The sequence below is a fragment of the Brassica napus genome, chromosome C8 (genome assembly GCF_020379485.1).
Source record: "Brassica napus cultivar Da-Ae chromosome C8, Da-Ae, whole genome shotgun sequence".
Lineage (NCBI taxonomy): Eukaryota > Viridiplantae > Streptophyta > Magnoliopsida > Brassicales > Brassicaceae > Brassica > Brassica napus.
This window is the reverse complement of record NC_063451.1, coordinates 22571475-22585770: the sequence shown is the minus strand read 5'-3', so window position 1 is coordinate 22585770 and position 14296 is coordinate 22571475. Positions and strand designations below refer to the sequence as shown.

The 14296-nt window shown below is 36.9% G+C and overlaps 1 protein-coding gene and 1 non-coding gene across 2 annotated transcripts; one reads left to right on the top strand and one right to left on the bottom strand.

Annotated features, from left to right (window-relative positions):
• Positions 1–436: 436 nt before the first annotated feature.
• On the bottom strand, positions 437–9518 carry LOC125591910. Its single transcript, XM_048766830.1, has 3 exons — positions 1416–9518; positions 844–931; positions 437–730 (listed from the first exon to the last, which is right to left on the bottom strand). Exons 1-3 carry the CDS (start codon positions 6080–6082, stop codon positions 437–439), a joined length of 5049 nt encoding a protein of 1682 aa, XP_048622787.1. The 5' UTR covers positions 6083–9518.
• Positions 5391–5497, top strand: LOC125592103. The gene has a single exon (XR_007327953.1). It is a non-coding gene; the product is annotated as a small nucleolar RNA R71 (small nucleolar RNA).
• Positions 9519–14296: the final 4778 nt, after the last annotated feature.

The window sequence follows — 14296 nt, the reverse complement described above, 5'->3', positions numbered from 1 at the left end:
TCGCGGACTGGCTGAAGCCGCGGGACTGGCCGCGGGTTTGGGCACGAGAACAGGCCCTCTCGGACTGTCTTTCGCGGACAGGGTAAGGCCGCGGGACTGGCCGCGGGTTTGTGTCATTTGGGACGCGGACAGCTTCAGGCCGCGGAGCTAGGCCGCGGTATTTGGTCCCAAACTGCCCCTCTCAGATTAATTTCCGTGGACGGGCGTGGGTCGCGGTCGACGTCCGCGGTCGGCCACCTAAAACCCGAGATTTCCGGGTTACCGCTAATCATGTCGGGAAATCCCGAAACTCGAACCTGAAACCAGAAATAAAGCAAAGAAACATAGCAATAACAAGAAAAATATAAATATAAATATTATGTACAAGGATAGACATGGGACTTCCTCCCAAGTGAGCTTGTTTTTAAGTCTCTAGCTTGACTTCCTTTCTTTTTGGTTAGGCGGGAATGGGGTCGGAGAGTGGAACCAAGATTCGTTCCTCCTCTGTTGTGTCTCCCATGTAGAGCTTAACTCTTTGTCCATTGACTGTGAAGTCTCCACCATTCATGTCCGATAACACAATTGCTCCATATGGTTTAACTTCCTTGATCTTGAATGGGCCGGACCATCTTGACTTGAGCTTCCCGGGAAACAACTTCAGTCTAGAGTTGTAGAGGAGTACTTGATCTCCAGCATTGAATTCTCTTTTCAAGATCTTCTTGTCATGAAAAGCTTTGGTTTTCTCTAAATCCTCGAGTTTTCAAAAGCATCCAGTCTAATCTCATCAAGCTCATTTAGTTGGAGAAGTCTCTTCTCCTTGGCACTCTTGATGTCAAAATTCAGTAACTTAACAGCCCACAATGCCTTGTACTCAAGCTCAACGGGTAGATGACAAGCCTTTCCATACACAAGGTTGAAAGGTGTGGTTCCCAAAAGGGTCTTGTAAGCAGTCCTATAAGCCCAAAGTGCATTATCTAGCTTGATAGACCAATCTTTTCTTGTAGTTCCCACAATTTTCTCCAAAATAGACTTGATCTCTCTGTTGGAGATCTCAACTTGACCACTTGTTTTGAGGATGGTAAGGGGTTGCAACCTTATGCTTCACACCATTCTTCTTGAGAAGACCCTCAAACAGCTTGTTGATGAAATGAGACCCTCCATCACTGATCACAACTCTCGGAACTCCAAACCTTGGAAAGATGGTGCTTTTGAACATCTTGATCACCACTCTAGAATCATTGGTGGGACTTGATATAGCTTCCACCCATTTGGAGACATAGTCAACGGCTACAAGGATGTATTTGTTGCCAAAAGATGATGGAAATGGTCCCATGAAGTCGATGCCCCACACATCAAACACCTCCACTTCTTGAATTGGGTTTTGAGGCATCTCATTCCTTTTGGTGATGTTTCCTCTCCTTTGGCATGAATCACACTTCGATACAAAGTCTTGAGTGTCTTTGAACATATGAGGCCACCAAAACCCAGCTTGTAGCACTTTTGCAACAGTTTTGAAAGTGGCGAAGTGACCTCCATAGGATGACCCATGACAGTGCGTAAGGATCCCATCGATTTCTTCTCCAGCTACTACTCTTCTATATAGTTGATCCCTACAAAGTATGTAGAGGTAAGGCTCATCCCAATAGTATCTCTTCACGTCTTTGTAGAACTTCTTCTTGGCATATCCCTCAAGACCCAATGGCTCTCTTCCACAGGCTAAGTAGTTCACCAAATCGGCATACCAAGGATCTTTCTCTTCAGTTGCCTTCACCTCTTCAAGCTTCTTTCCGGATTCACAAGCTGCTACCACTACTCTAATTGCCATGATCTGTTCTTCTGGAAGCCCTTCATCAATGGGGATCCCACACTCAATCTTTAGTCTAGACAAGTCGTCAGCTACACCATTTTCAACCCCTGGCCGGTCTTTTATCTCAAGATCAAACTCTTGTAGCAGCAGGATCCACCTTAACAGTCTTGGCTTAGCATCCTTCTTGGCCAAAAGGTGTCTCAACGCAGCGTGATCAGTGTATACGATGACCTTTGACCCAACCAAGTAGCTTCTAAACTTCTCAAAGGCATAGACAATGGCTAGCAACTCATTCTCAGTTGTGGCATACTTCATTTGAGCTTCATCAAGGGTTCTACTTGCATAGTAGATCACATGAGTCTTCTTGTCTTTCTTCTGACCAAGGACAGCTCCCACAGCATAATCACTAGCATTGCACATGATCTCAAAGGGGAGATCCCAATCTGGTGGTCGCACAACGGGGGCACTAATCAGTTTACCCTTCAACTTCTTGAATGCTTCTAGACACTCCCGATCAAAGTTGAATGCAGCTTCTTTGCATAAAAGCTTAGTCATTGGCCTTGCTATCATTGAGAAGTCTTGGATGAATCTTCTATAGAATCCAGCATGACCAAGGAAGCTTCTAATGTCTTTAACTGTCTTTGGTGGGGCTAATGCAACCATTACTTCGATCTTGGCCTTGTCTACCTCAATCCCCCTCTCTGAAATCTTGTGTCCTAGCACAATCCCTTCTTTAACCATGAAGTGACACTTCTCCCAGTTCAGCACAAGGTTGGTGTCCTCACATCTCTTTAGGACCCTGCACAGATTCGACAAACAAGCAGAAAACGAAGATCCGTAGACAGAGAAGTCATCCATGAACACCTCCACGACATCCTCTATGAGATCAGAGAAAATAGACATCATGCACCTTTGGAAGGTGGCTGGAGCATTACATAGCCCAAATGGCATCCTTCGATAAGCAAAGGTACCATAAGGGCATGTGAAAGTCGTTTTCTCTTGATCATTTGGATGTATGGGGATTTGGAAGAATCCCGAATACCCATCAAGAAAACAATAATATGGATGATTTGCAAGTCTCTCTAGCATTTGATCGATGAATGGCAATGGAAAATGATCCTTTCTAGATGCTGAGTTGAGTTTTCTGTAATCTATGCACATCCTATGTCCCGTTATTGTCCTTGTTGGAATTAGTTCATTCACATCATTTTTAACCACAGTTATTCCACCCTTTTTTGGGACAACATGAATACGAGACACCCATTTACTATCTGAAATAGGATAGATTACACCTGCGTCTAGGAGTTTTAAAATCTCTTTTTTAACAACATCTTTCAAGTTGGGGTTCAACCTTCTTTGATGTTCAATAGAAGTCATAGATTCATCCTCTAGATGTATCCTATGCATGCACAAAGAAGGTGATATTCCTTTAATGTCATCTAGCGAGTAGCCTATTGCCTTTCTATACTTTTTAAGTTCATTCAAAAGTTTAGACAATTCGTCTTCACTCAGTTCACTACTCACAATGACAGGATATGTTTCATTAGGTCCAAGAAATGCATACCTTAGACCAAGGGGGAGAGGTTTAATCTCCACTTTTGGGGCCTTCAGCTCAGTCCAATCATCTTCTTGGAGGTCCTCTTGTTGATCAACTGAGGCAGCATGATGAATTTCTTGTGGAAGCTCTATGAAGTTGTCTTCTCCACTTTTCTCCCTGTGGCAGTCTAGCATCTTCACATACCTTGCACTCTCCTCATCTTCGATCAATTGAGTTTCTCTATCAACTGTTAGGGCATGTTGAAGAGGGTCTTCAATAGCTAATTCCTCCAAATACTCTTCAGCTAGAGCTTCCATCTCTTCAATGTAGAATGCTTGGTTTTGGGTAGTGGGCTTTTTCATCACCTCCTTGATATCAAAATGCATGATGTCCCCTTTTCCAAGATGAAGATCAATCTTCCCTTCCTTAACGTTCACAACAGCTCCTGCGGTAGCCAAGAAAGGTCTCCCCAATATCAAAGGATCTGTTGGTTCTTCATCCATTTCCAAGACAACAAAGTATGTAGGAATCTCACAATTCCCAACCATAACAGGGAGATCTTCTAGGATACCAATGGGAATCTTCACTGAGCGGTCGGCTAGCACAAGAGAGAGTCTACACTTCTTGTATTGTGTAAACCCAAGCCTTTTAGCAATGGAGAGAGGCATAAGGCTCACACTTGCTCCCAAATCACATAGACACTTCTGAAAAGTCAATTGCCCAATGGCACAAGGTAGTGTGAAACTGCCTGGATCTTCAAGCTTCTTGGGGATGGTTAACCGTTGTATAATGTCACTGCATTCATGGGTGAGAACTACCATCCCTTCCATCTCTTTCTTCTTCTTGGTGACAGCATCCTTGAGGAACTTGCTGTATTGAGGCACTAGCATGAAGGCGTCAATAATGGGCATGGTAATCTGAACTTCACTCATTTGCTTTTCAAACAAGGCCTTGTATTGCTCCAAAAGTTGCCTCTTGAATCTACCAGGAAAGGAAAGTTTTGCTTCATATGGCGGAGGAATGAACAGAGCTTCTTTTGATGAAGTTGTGATTTCATTTTTGTTCTCAACTTTCTTTTCTTCTCCAATCTTTCCTTTCCCTTTAGCTTCAACTATCTTCTCTAAGATCTCTTCATTGGTTTTCTCATCAACAATAACCACATCATCATCCACATTGATGACCACCTCCCCGTCTTGGTTCTCATTATCCCTAATGAGAGTTCTAGGAGGCAATTGTTTACCACTCCTTAGGGTTATGGATTTCATTGTCTCCTTGGGGTTCTGCTCGGAAGTTCCGGGAAGTGATCCCATAGGACGTTTGGAGTTACTACTCATAGAGGCAAACTGGTTCTCCAAAGCTTTGAAGTTGGAAGCAAGATTTGAGAATTTGTTGTTGAGATCATTGTAGCCTCCATCAACTTTGTTATGAAGGTTTTTTAGCTCATACCCAATGTGCTTCTCACTTCTAGTTTGAGATTCCAATATTTGTTTCAACATTTGTTCAGTGCTACTTTCTTGTGGGGCAGATGTAGAGGATCCGGCTTGTCCTTGTGTAGACTGATTTCCTTTAGGGGCGAAACCTTGAGAGTAGTTTTGTCTAGCTTGGTAACCACCTTGTTGGTTGTTATTGTAGAAGGGCTTTTGTTGATAGTTGTTGTACTGAAAGTTAGGTTCCTTTTTGTACCATGTTCCATTAGCATTTACAAAGCACAACTCTTCTTGACCTTCTAGACCATCAACTTCAGTAAGAATAGCTACCTCTTCTTGTTTCTGGTCACCAACATAGTTCACTTTCTCTTGTTTGGCTCTGTCCATAAGAAGTAGATCCATCTTGTCTTGTAAAGCCTTCAACTCTCTCTTTGTGTTGGAGTCATCACCCCCACTGCCTCTGTTGCTCCTATCATGCTCATCATTGTAGACTGAATCACTCTGAACCATGTTCTCTACAAGTTCCTCGGCCTCTGTTTCATTTCGTCCTAGGAAGAATCCATTGCTGGCGGTATCAAGCCGGCTTCTATACTTTGGTAGGACACCTCTGTAGAAAGTACTAAGCAGGCTCTCTTTGGTGAAGCCATGGTGCGGACATCTGTTTAAGTAGCTTCTGAACCTCTCATATGCTTCCCCAAAGATTTCAAGATTCTTTTGTTGAAATCCAGATATTTCATTCCTTAGCTTGGCAGTCCTTGAAGTAGAGAAGAACTTGGTGAGGAAAGCTTTCTTACATTCATCCCAAGTGGTGATAGAGTCACTTGAAATGTTCTTCTCCCATGTGTGGGCTTTGTCTCCCAAGGAGAATGGAAATAATCGTAGCTTGAAAGCATCTTCAGAAACACCATTGGTTTTGGACAAACCACAATACTTGTCAAATCTGTCCAAATGATCAAGTGGATCTTCCAAAGCAAGACCATGAAACTTGTTGTTCTCTATCATGTTGATCAAACCAGATTTGATCTCAAAGTTGTTGTTCTCCACAGCTGGTGCTCTAATGCCCATCCTGTTCCCATGGATATTAGGCTGATCATAGGTGCCAATGGCTCTAGTTTGTCGCTGTGGGTGTTGTGGCCGAAGGTTTGCAGCTCCTTGGCCAATGGCCTCTCCTTCTTGAGGCTGATTCTGACGTTGTTCCATCACAAATCCCAATCTGTCTAGGTGAGTCTCTTGCTCTTCTTCTCTTCTTCTCCTTGCAATCTGCCTCTCAAGTGCTTTAATGTCTTCAACTGGTGGAACTAGGTTTGTTGGGCCTCTGCTCCTCAAGTTCATGCACCTGAGATATGAAACGACTAGGATAGAGTATCAGTAACTAGATATTATAAAAGTAAGACTTAGTCTCAAGTAAGGACCAAATCTCAATGTCAAAACAACTTAGAATTGGCAACGGCGCCAAGTTTGAAATGGACTTTTCTCGGGTCCAATGTTTCAAATCAAAGTAGTACTTAAGATGTCAATCCATTTCTAAGCATTTTGAATCAAAGAGAATACAAGTTCATACTTAATCTAAGTGCAATCAAGTGATAAGATGTTTTTGGACTAAAATACTACTAAAATGCAAATAAGAACAAACTTTCTTTTGTTTTATGAGATGGGAGAACCCATGGGCTAAGGGAAATGACCTTGGGTGATCAAGTTTCAATCTAAAGGTGGTACCTTTCAATCAATCTATCAACCTTAGGCTTAGATACACTCCTAAACAAACTCTATCTCTAGATGGATGTTCATTCACCAAGATAACTCAAGCATCAAATCTCTTTGGTTGAATATCATCTAAGCAATCATTAAAATCAAGTCTAATAGCCATTTTAACACCTTTAACAACAAATCTCTTTGGTAAAGAGTGTTAAAAGCTTAGGAGAGTTGGATCAGACATTTCATCAACACTTTTCAGGTATGAAATGTCTAGAGCTCAACTTTAGAGAGGCCAACTCTAAAATAGCATTTAGATCACTCTACTAGCAAAGAATAAGAAGGATCTACAACAAAACACCCTAGATCTACACTTAATCACTCTAATCTTCCTTAACCCATGAATCCAAAGGTAACTACTCACTACTCTTCATGATAAACCCAAGAATCAAAGATGATTTGGTGTTAATCATGATTGGTGATCAATCAAACAAATACAAGAAAATAAGAAGAAAAGATACTAAAGATTCAAGCTTTTCTCTTGGTAGAGTTTTTGTGTTCTTTTTCTGGAAAAACAAGATAGATCCTCAGAATAGGTCTTGAAGGTGCTTATAGTGTTTAAAACTCGAACCGGGTCAACCCGACAAGCCCGGGTTTGACCCGAAAAACAAGTGGTCAAGTCAGTTTCGGCATCGGCCGCGGATGGCCTCAGTCCGCGGTACACGCCCGCGTCCTTCACCGCGGACGGCTCCCAGCCGCGTTACACGGCCGCAGTACACGCTTCAGAACATGATGCCTCTGGTCAAATTCCGCGGCTTGGCTTGACCCGCGCCCGTCGTCCGCGTCGCTTGGCGCGTCCATCACCGCGGACAGCTTAAGGCCGCGAAGCTAGGCCGCGGTTTGTCCCCACGGGCTGGGTCTCTCGGATCATATTGCGGACGGTTTGAGACCGCAGTTCATGTCCGCGCCGCATCAGCTTCACTCCATCTCATCTACTCAATTCCATCAAGTCCATTTTTCTTGTCCAAACCTTCATATCTCCAACTTAGCCTCACCAAACCTACAATACCACACATGCATATGCTATGCACCAAATTTGACTCTAAATGCATTCTAAGTGATTCAAATGAGTATGAAAATGGCAAGTAAATCATGTAAAATCTCAAGACATCATCTTTCGATACCCGATGTGAGAGTTATGTCTCTAATATTGTTGATATATACTATCTCTCTGTATTTTAAAATGATGCTTTAAGTTTTTCACAAATGAAATGTTAAAATTATTGTTATTGGGATTAATGTTATTTAGATTAATTTAATCTTTTATATTTTACATTTTAATTAAAATATTTATTTGTCACTAATGATGCTCGCCGTTAATGATCTTTGAGTTTTTTCTTGATGCTTTAAGTTTCAACTTTAAAAAATGTTATATAAACAATTAGTAATATTGTAAATATAGTGGAAAATTTTGTAAATTAATAAATTTGAAGCATGAAAGAATCTAGTAATTATAAGAACTAAATGAAGCTAGTGCCATTACTTTTTAACAATTCTAAAAGAAATATTTGGGCTACAAAATTATATTTTGTTGCTGCTGTATATCATTCGGTCCATTACAAATACAACCTTTTTGGGAAACGTATCTCTTCAATAAATGGGCTTTTCTGCGAATCCACTTAAATTTGATAAGGCTGATAATAGCCCAACCGTCCTTTTAAATCTTAACCTATTCGTATATCTCAAAATTATGTTTATAAATCTGCAATATTGGATATATATGCTCTTTGACATATACTAATTAATGCTATCTCAGATTACATGCAACTATTTTGGAACACTAGCAGAAAATCGTAATTATAAAATTATTTATTTAGATAGTAACTAACAATAGTGACGTATGTATATATAAACTAAAACACAAAATAAGAGATGGAATAGCAATCTAGTTAGGTATGTCTGTTTTTCACATTTGTGCTTGTTTTATAGAACCTTTTAGAATCATATATATATGACGACTGTTCACCCAAAAATTCTTGATTGGGTAGGTAGGATGATAGTCTTTTTGATCATATCTGAATCTCGAGGACATGACACCTGCTGATGGAGAAGTACATGGACGTACATGAGGATACGTTTGGCTACAAATCAGTATCATACGATTATGGGGCTAAATTAACTTCCACACGGACACACACACACAAAATTTTGGTCAACACTTATAGGTACAAAGCTAAAAACGATGTTACACTATGAGGTAGGCTGTCTTGGCTCTTGCTCTTAATTATTTAGTTCACCACTAGATCCGTACGTGTACAAACATAGTTCTAGATCAAATTAGCCAATTGGAAAAAATATTTTTTTTTCATTTGATTGGTTTCTTATTATATTAATTCTTTTTTGAAATGTTAAAGACAGTAGTATGTTTTAAGTTCTTAAATTAATATTAATATATAAATACCATCAAAGCTCTTCGATTAATGTAATTTGTATTCTAAATGATATAAGATCGAATTTTAATTGTATTTTTCGATTGTTGTTAATGCTTTGTATACTGGTTGGAAATAATATCGGCTTTCAGTATTATAAATTCTTAATATATACCCCATTGTTCTTAAATTAAACGTCATGAGACAATCTTTATTGGAACACAATCTGATTTCATGATCATGATTTTGTTGGACGGCATCCCAAAGTTGATAATAAATTAATTTAATCACCAATAATGGTATAACTAAAGATATCAAACGAATATTTGGGAGATCTCAACAACTCACCATGCGTATCTCTTAGATGAGTGATTCAAACATTAGAACTGATGTGATTCTAATTAATATGCTTATGAGTGTATACATAGGAAAAGAGGAGGCAAAAGAAACCAAGATCTTGGGGATATGTATACTTTTGTGCCGTATCGTGAATTACAATAAAATGGAAGATTTTGTAATTGTATATTAGATAATCTTCTTATAGTTTCTTAAAGTATGATAATATTTTAAATCCTTGATTAACAAATTAACTAGGATAAGACCTGCGCTTTGCGCATGGTGAGTTTATTTGTATATATTACCGATAGTTTCTTTTATATATTTGATCATTTTATTTATATATAAAAAATATTTTTTTTGTTATTAAATAATTTCTTTCCGATGGATCGGATCAATTTTTATTAAAAATAATAGAACAAAACTATAATTAATACATCATGGGTTGATCGGATTGGACATTAAACAAATTATGACATAAAAACCTTATTTTTTCCATCGAACATATTCTTGAAAAAAGTGAACAGTATTGTTTCACAGTTGAATTATTTTGATTTTTATCTTCCATATGGTTTTGAAAGCTTTCAAATCAACCATCGAATTGATACATGTCATTTTAATGTTTTTAGTCGTATACTTAAGGAAAACTTACATTTTTGTAGTTTAAAGTCATTTAAAAAAATTTTAAATATAACATATAAGAAAAAATCTAACATATAAGAAAAATATAACATATAAGGTGTTCTAATTTTTGTAATTTAAAGTCGTTTTAAAAAATATATATAACATATAAGGTTTCTTCATTTTTGTTTAATTTAAAGTCATTTTAAAAAATTCATAATATAACATATAAGAAAAAATCTAATTTTTTTTTATTATATGGTTAATGTAATTGTTTATTTTTTTTAATAATATAAAATTAAACAAAATGAAGAAGGATGCAAAAATTGTTATCAAATCTTTATTATTCATAATCATTAATTGCCATATATATGTAAATCATATTAGGTAATTTTGTAGCTTTTATTTAGGGAAATAATACACACTTCTTATATTTTAAGTTAATATAATATTCTCTAGTGGACATTAAACAAATTATGACATAAGAGCCTTATTTTTTTCCTCGAACACATTCTTGAAAAAGTGAACAGTATCGTTTTCACAGTTGAATTATTTTGACTTTTATCTTACATATGGTTTTGAAAGCTTTCAAATCAACCATCTAACTGATACATGTCATTTTAATATTTTTAGTCGTATACTTAAGGAAAACTTACATTTTTGTAATTTAAAATCGTTTTAAAAAATTCAAAATATAACATATAAGAAAAAATCTAACATATAATAAAATATAACATATAAGGTGACATTATTTTTGTATTTTAAAGTCGTTTTAAAAAAATATAACATATAAAGTTTCTTCATTTTTGTAATTTAAAGTCATTTAAAAAAATTCAAAATATAACATATAATAAAAAATCTAATTTTTTATTATATGGTTAATGTGATTGTTTATTTTTATTAATAATATAAAATTAAACAAAAAATGAAGAATGATGCAAAAATTGTTATCAAATCTTTATTATTCATAATTATTAATTATCATATATATGTAAATCATATTAGGTAATTCTGTAGCTTTTATTTAAGGAAATAATACACACTTATTATATTTTAGGATAATATAATGTTCTCTAGTGGACATAAACAAATTATGACATAAAAACCTTATTTTTTCCATCAAACACATTCTTGAAAAAAGTGAACAGTATTGTTTCCACATTTTATCTTCCATATGGTTTTGAAAGCTTTCAAATCAACCATCGAATTGATACATGTCATTTTAATGTTTTTAGTCGTATACTTAAGGAAAACTTACATTTTTGTAATTTAAGTCGTTTTAAAAAAATTCAAAATATAACATATAAGAAAATTCTAACATATAAGAAAAATATAACATATAAGGTGTCCTCATTTTTGTATTTTAAAGTCGTTTTAAAAAAGTATATAACATATAAAATTTCTTCATTTTTGTAATTTAAAGTCATTTTAAAAAATTCAAAATATAACATATAAGAAAAAAATTAATTTTTTATTATATGGTTAATGTGATTGTTTAATTTTTTTAACAATATGAATTTAAACAAAAATGAAGAAGGATGCAAAAATTGTTATCAAATCTTTATTATTCATAATCATTAATTGACATATATATGTAAATCATATTAGGTAATTCTGTAGCTTTTATTTAAGGAAATTATACACACTTCCTATATTTTAGGTTAATATAATGTTCTCTAGTGTTATATAGTTATGGAATAATGTGACACCATTAGATTAAACTATACTTTATATTAGATGCTGTAGAATTCTTTGAAATGGAATTTAGAAGGCATTTAGAGTGCCACCTAGGATTTGGAATTTTTTTTAATTAATAAAAAATTAATGTTCTAATTTTTCAAATGCTTCTCAATTAATATATAGAGAATATGAAGATTAGAAAATAGAAAGGTGGTTATATGCATTGAATTTAGGATTTTCTTTATGGCAATATGCTTCTTCCTAAGCCCTTTTTCAGAAAAAGAAAATATGCTTCTTCCTTTTCGGAACAATCATAAGCGTTTAACAAATTCTTCATATCAAACCTAGTACTGTATTTGTGTAAATAAGCAATATTGTTGACATGAAGCAGAATTAAGCAGCTAGACTTGAGAATTAAACAGCTAGACTTGAGAATTAAGCTGCCAGACTTGAGAATTAAGCTGCTAGACTTTATAAGGTTTTATAAGGCTTTATAAGGGTTTTATAAGCTCGATTTTATTGAAGAGAAGAAGAAGAGAGAAAAAGATATTTTATTATATTGTGTACTGAGGTCACTTGTCTATAAATACTTGTACCCAGATCCACAATTAAATTAAGGAAACTATTCTCTCCTTCTTTCTCTTACATCTTGAGATCTACTTTCTCTCTCTCTATGTTCTTCATGTTTTTCATTATCCATAAATAAACTCTCAATAATTCTCTCATTCTAACATGGTATCAGAGCATTAAGCTCCTGAAACTCACAAAAGCTTCCGCAAATTTCTTTCTTTCCTTCTCAGATTATCTTCAAAATCTGTTGGATACATCCTTTTATCCACTGGTCCAAAGGTCTTTCAAAAGGGAAGAACCTCACCAGAACTCAAGATAGAGGAGTACCCTATTCTCTGGAACTCAAGAAAGCTTCAACCATATCAGGAAAAGCTTCTTCAAAGTCCAGTTTATCTCAAAATCAGTAGGAACAATCTATTGTCCACTGGTCCATATCTCTCCATGAGGGAGAACTCCAACATGGTGTTGTTTCCAGAGTACAAGAAGGCTAAGGAACAACATAAGAACCACAATATGCCAAGAAGAAGTGACTTGAATCAAGCCAGGAATGTAATCAAAGAGTTTGAGCATCCATCGATTCAAGGTCGAACCATGTATTCATCTGTCATTGGTGGTTCAAATGAAGAAGGAACATGGAGAAGTACTGATAGTGCAGCCAACACTGATGGTCCAGCAACCATGAGTGACCTACATTCCCTTATCCAAGCCTTTATCTCATTCAAGAAGGCTGGTACACACTCTCTTGACCCTAAACCTATCATTATAGATTCAGGAGCAAGCCATCACATGATTAGTGATAGAAACTTGATGAGTGATGTCCAGCCTGCCTCAGGGTATGTTCAAATAGAAAATGGTGATAAGATTAAGATAGAAGGGATAGGGAACCTGAGGTTGTTTGATAGGGAATCTACTGCCTTGTATATGCCTCAGTTTACATCAAACTTGCTATCTGTGAGAAAGGCTACTGTTGATCTGAGTTGTCAGGTTGTCTTCAGACCAGATGAGGTTGAATTTCAAGACTTAAAGACAGGCCAAGTGATTGGAAAGGGGCACGTTCACAATGAACTATATCATCTTCAGAAGACAGAGATGTCTAGACCATCCACTTCTCAGGGTTTGGCTAGTACATCCAGCGGGGTTGATAGCACACTATGGCATGCTAGGTTGGGACATCCTCATACAAGAGCCCTAAACTTGATGCTTCCAGGTGTGGTCTTCAAGAATGATGATTGTGAAGCTTGCATATTGGGGAAGCATTGTAGAACAGTCTTCTCACAGTCTAGCACCATCTATGAAAGATGTTTTGACCTAGTTCACTCTGATGTATGGACTGCTCCATGTGTGTCCAGAGAGAACCACAAATACTTTGTCACCTTCATTGATGAGAAATCCAAATACACTTGGGTGACACTGATTCCGTCTAAGGACAGGGTGTTGGATGCTTTCAAGAATTTCCAGACCTATATCTGCAACCATTTCAATGCCAAGATGAAAATTCTAAGGTCAGATAATGGTGGAGAGTATACAAGTCATGCATTTAAGTAATATCTTGCTCAACATGGGATTACTCATCAGACAAGCTGTCCTTACACTCCTCAACAGAATGGAGTTGCTGAGAGAAAGAACAGACATTTGATGGAAGTAGCAAGATCAATGATGTTCCACACCAATGTTCCAAAAAGATTCTGGAGTGATGCTGTGATGTCTGCTACTTATCTGATCAATAGAACTCCAACTAAAGTCCTCAACGACATGTCTCCTTTTGAGGTTCTAAATAAGACCAAACCATCTTTGGACCATTTGCGTGTGTTTGGATGCCTCTGTTTTGTGATGATACCTGGGGAGCTGAGGAACAAGCTTGATGCTAAAAGCTCATAAGCTATGTTCATTGGTTACTCTCCAACTCAGAAGGGGTATAAGTGCTATGATCCAGAGTCAAGAAGGGTTCTTGTCTTGAGGGATGTGAAGTTTGCAGAATCTAGAGGCTATTATGATGGAAAAAGTTGGGATGAGCTCAAAGATCTTTCTCAATCAGCCTCAGATAGAGCAAATAACCTTAGGGGAGTAATGGAGAGCCTGGGAATCAGTATGCCCTCTTTACCAAGTGTGGAACCTGTCCCTGAAAATTTATCATCTACTGCAGCTGATAGTGTTGAGAGCACTCATCCTAATCATGAGGGGGGCAGTAGAAATGTTGAGCAGTCTACACAAGCTCAAC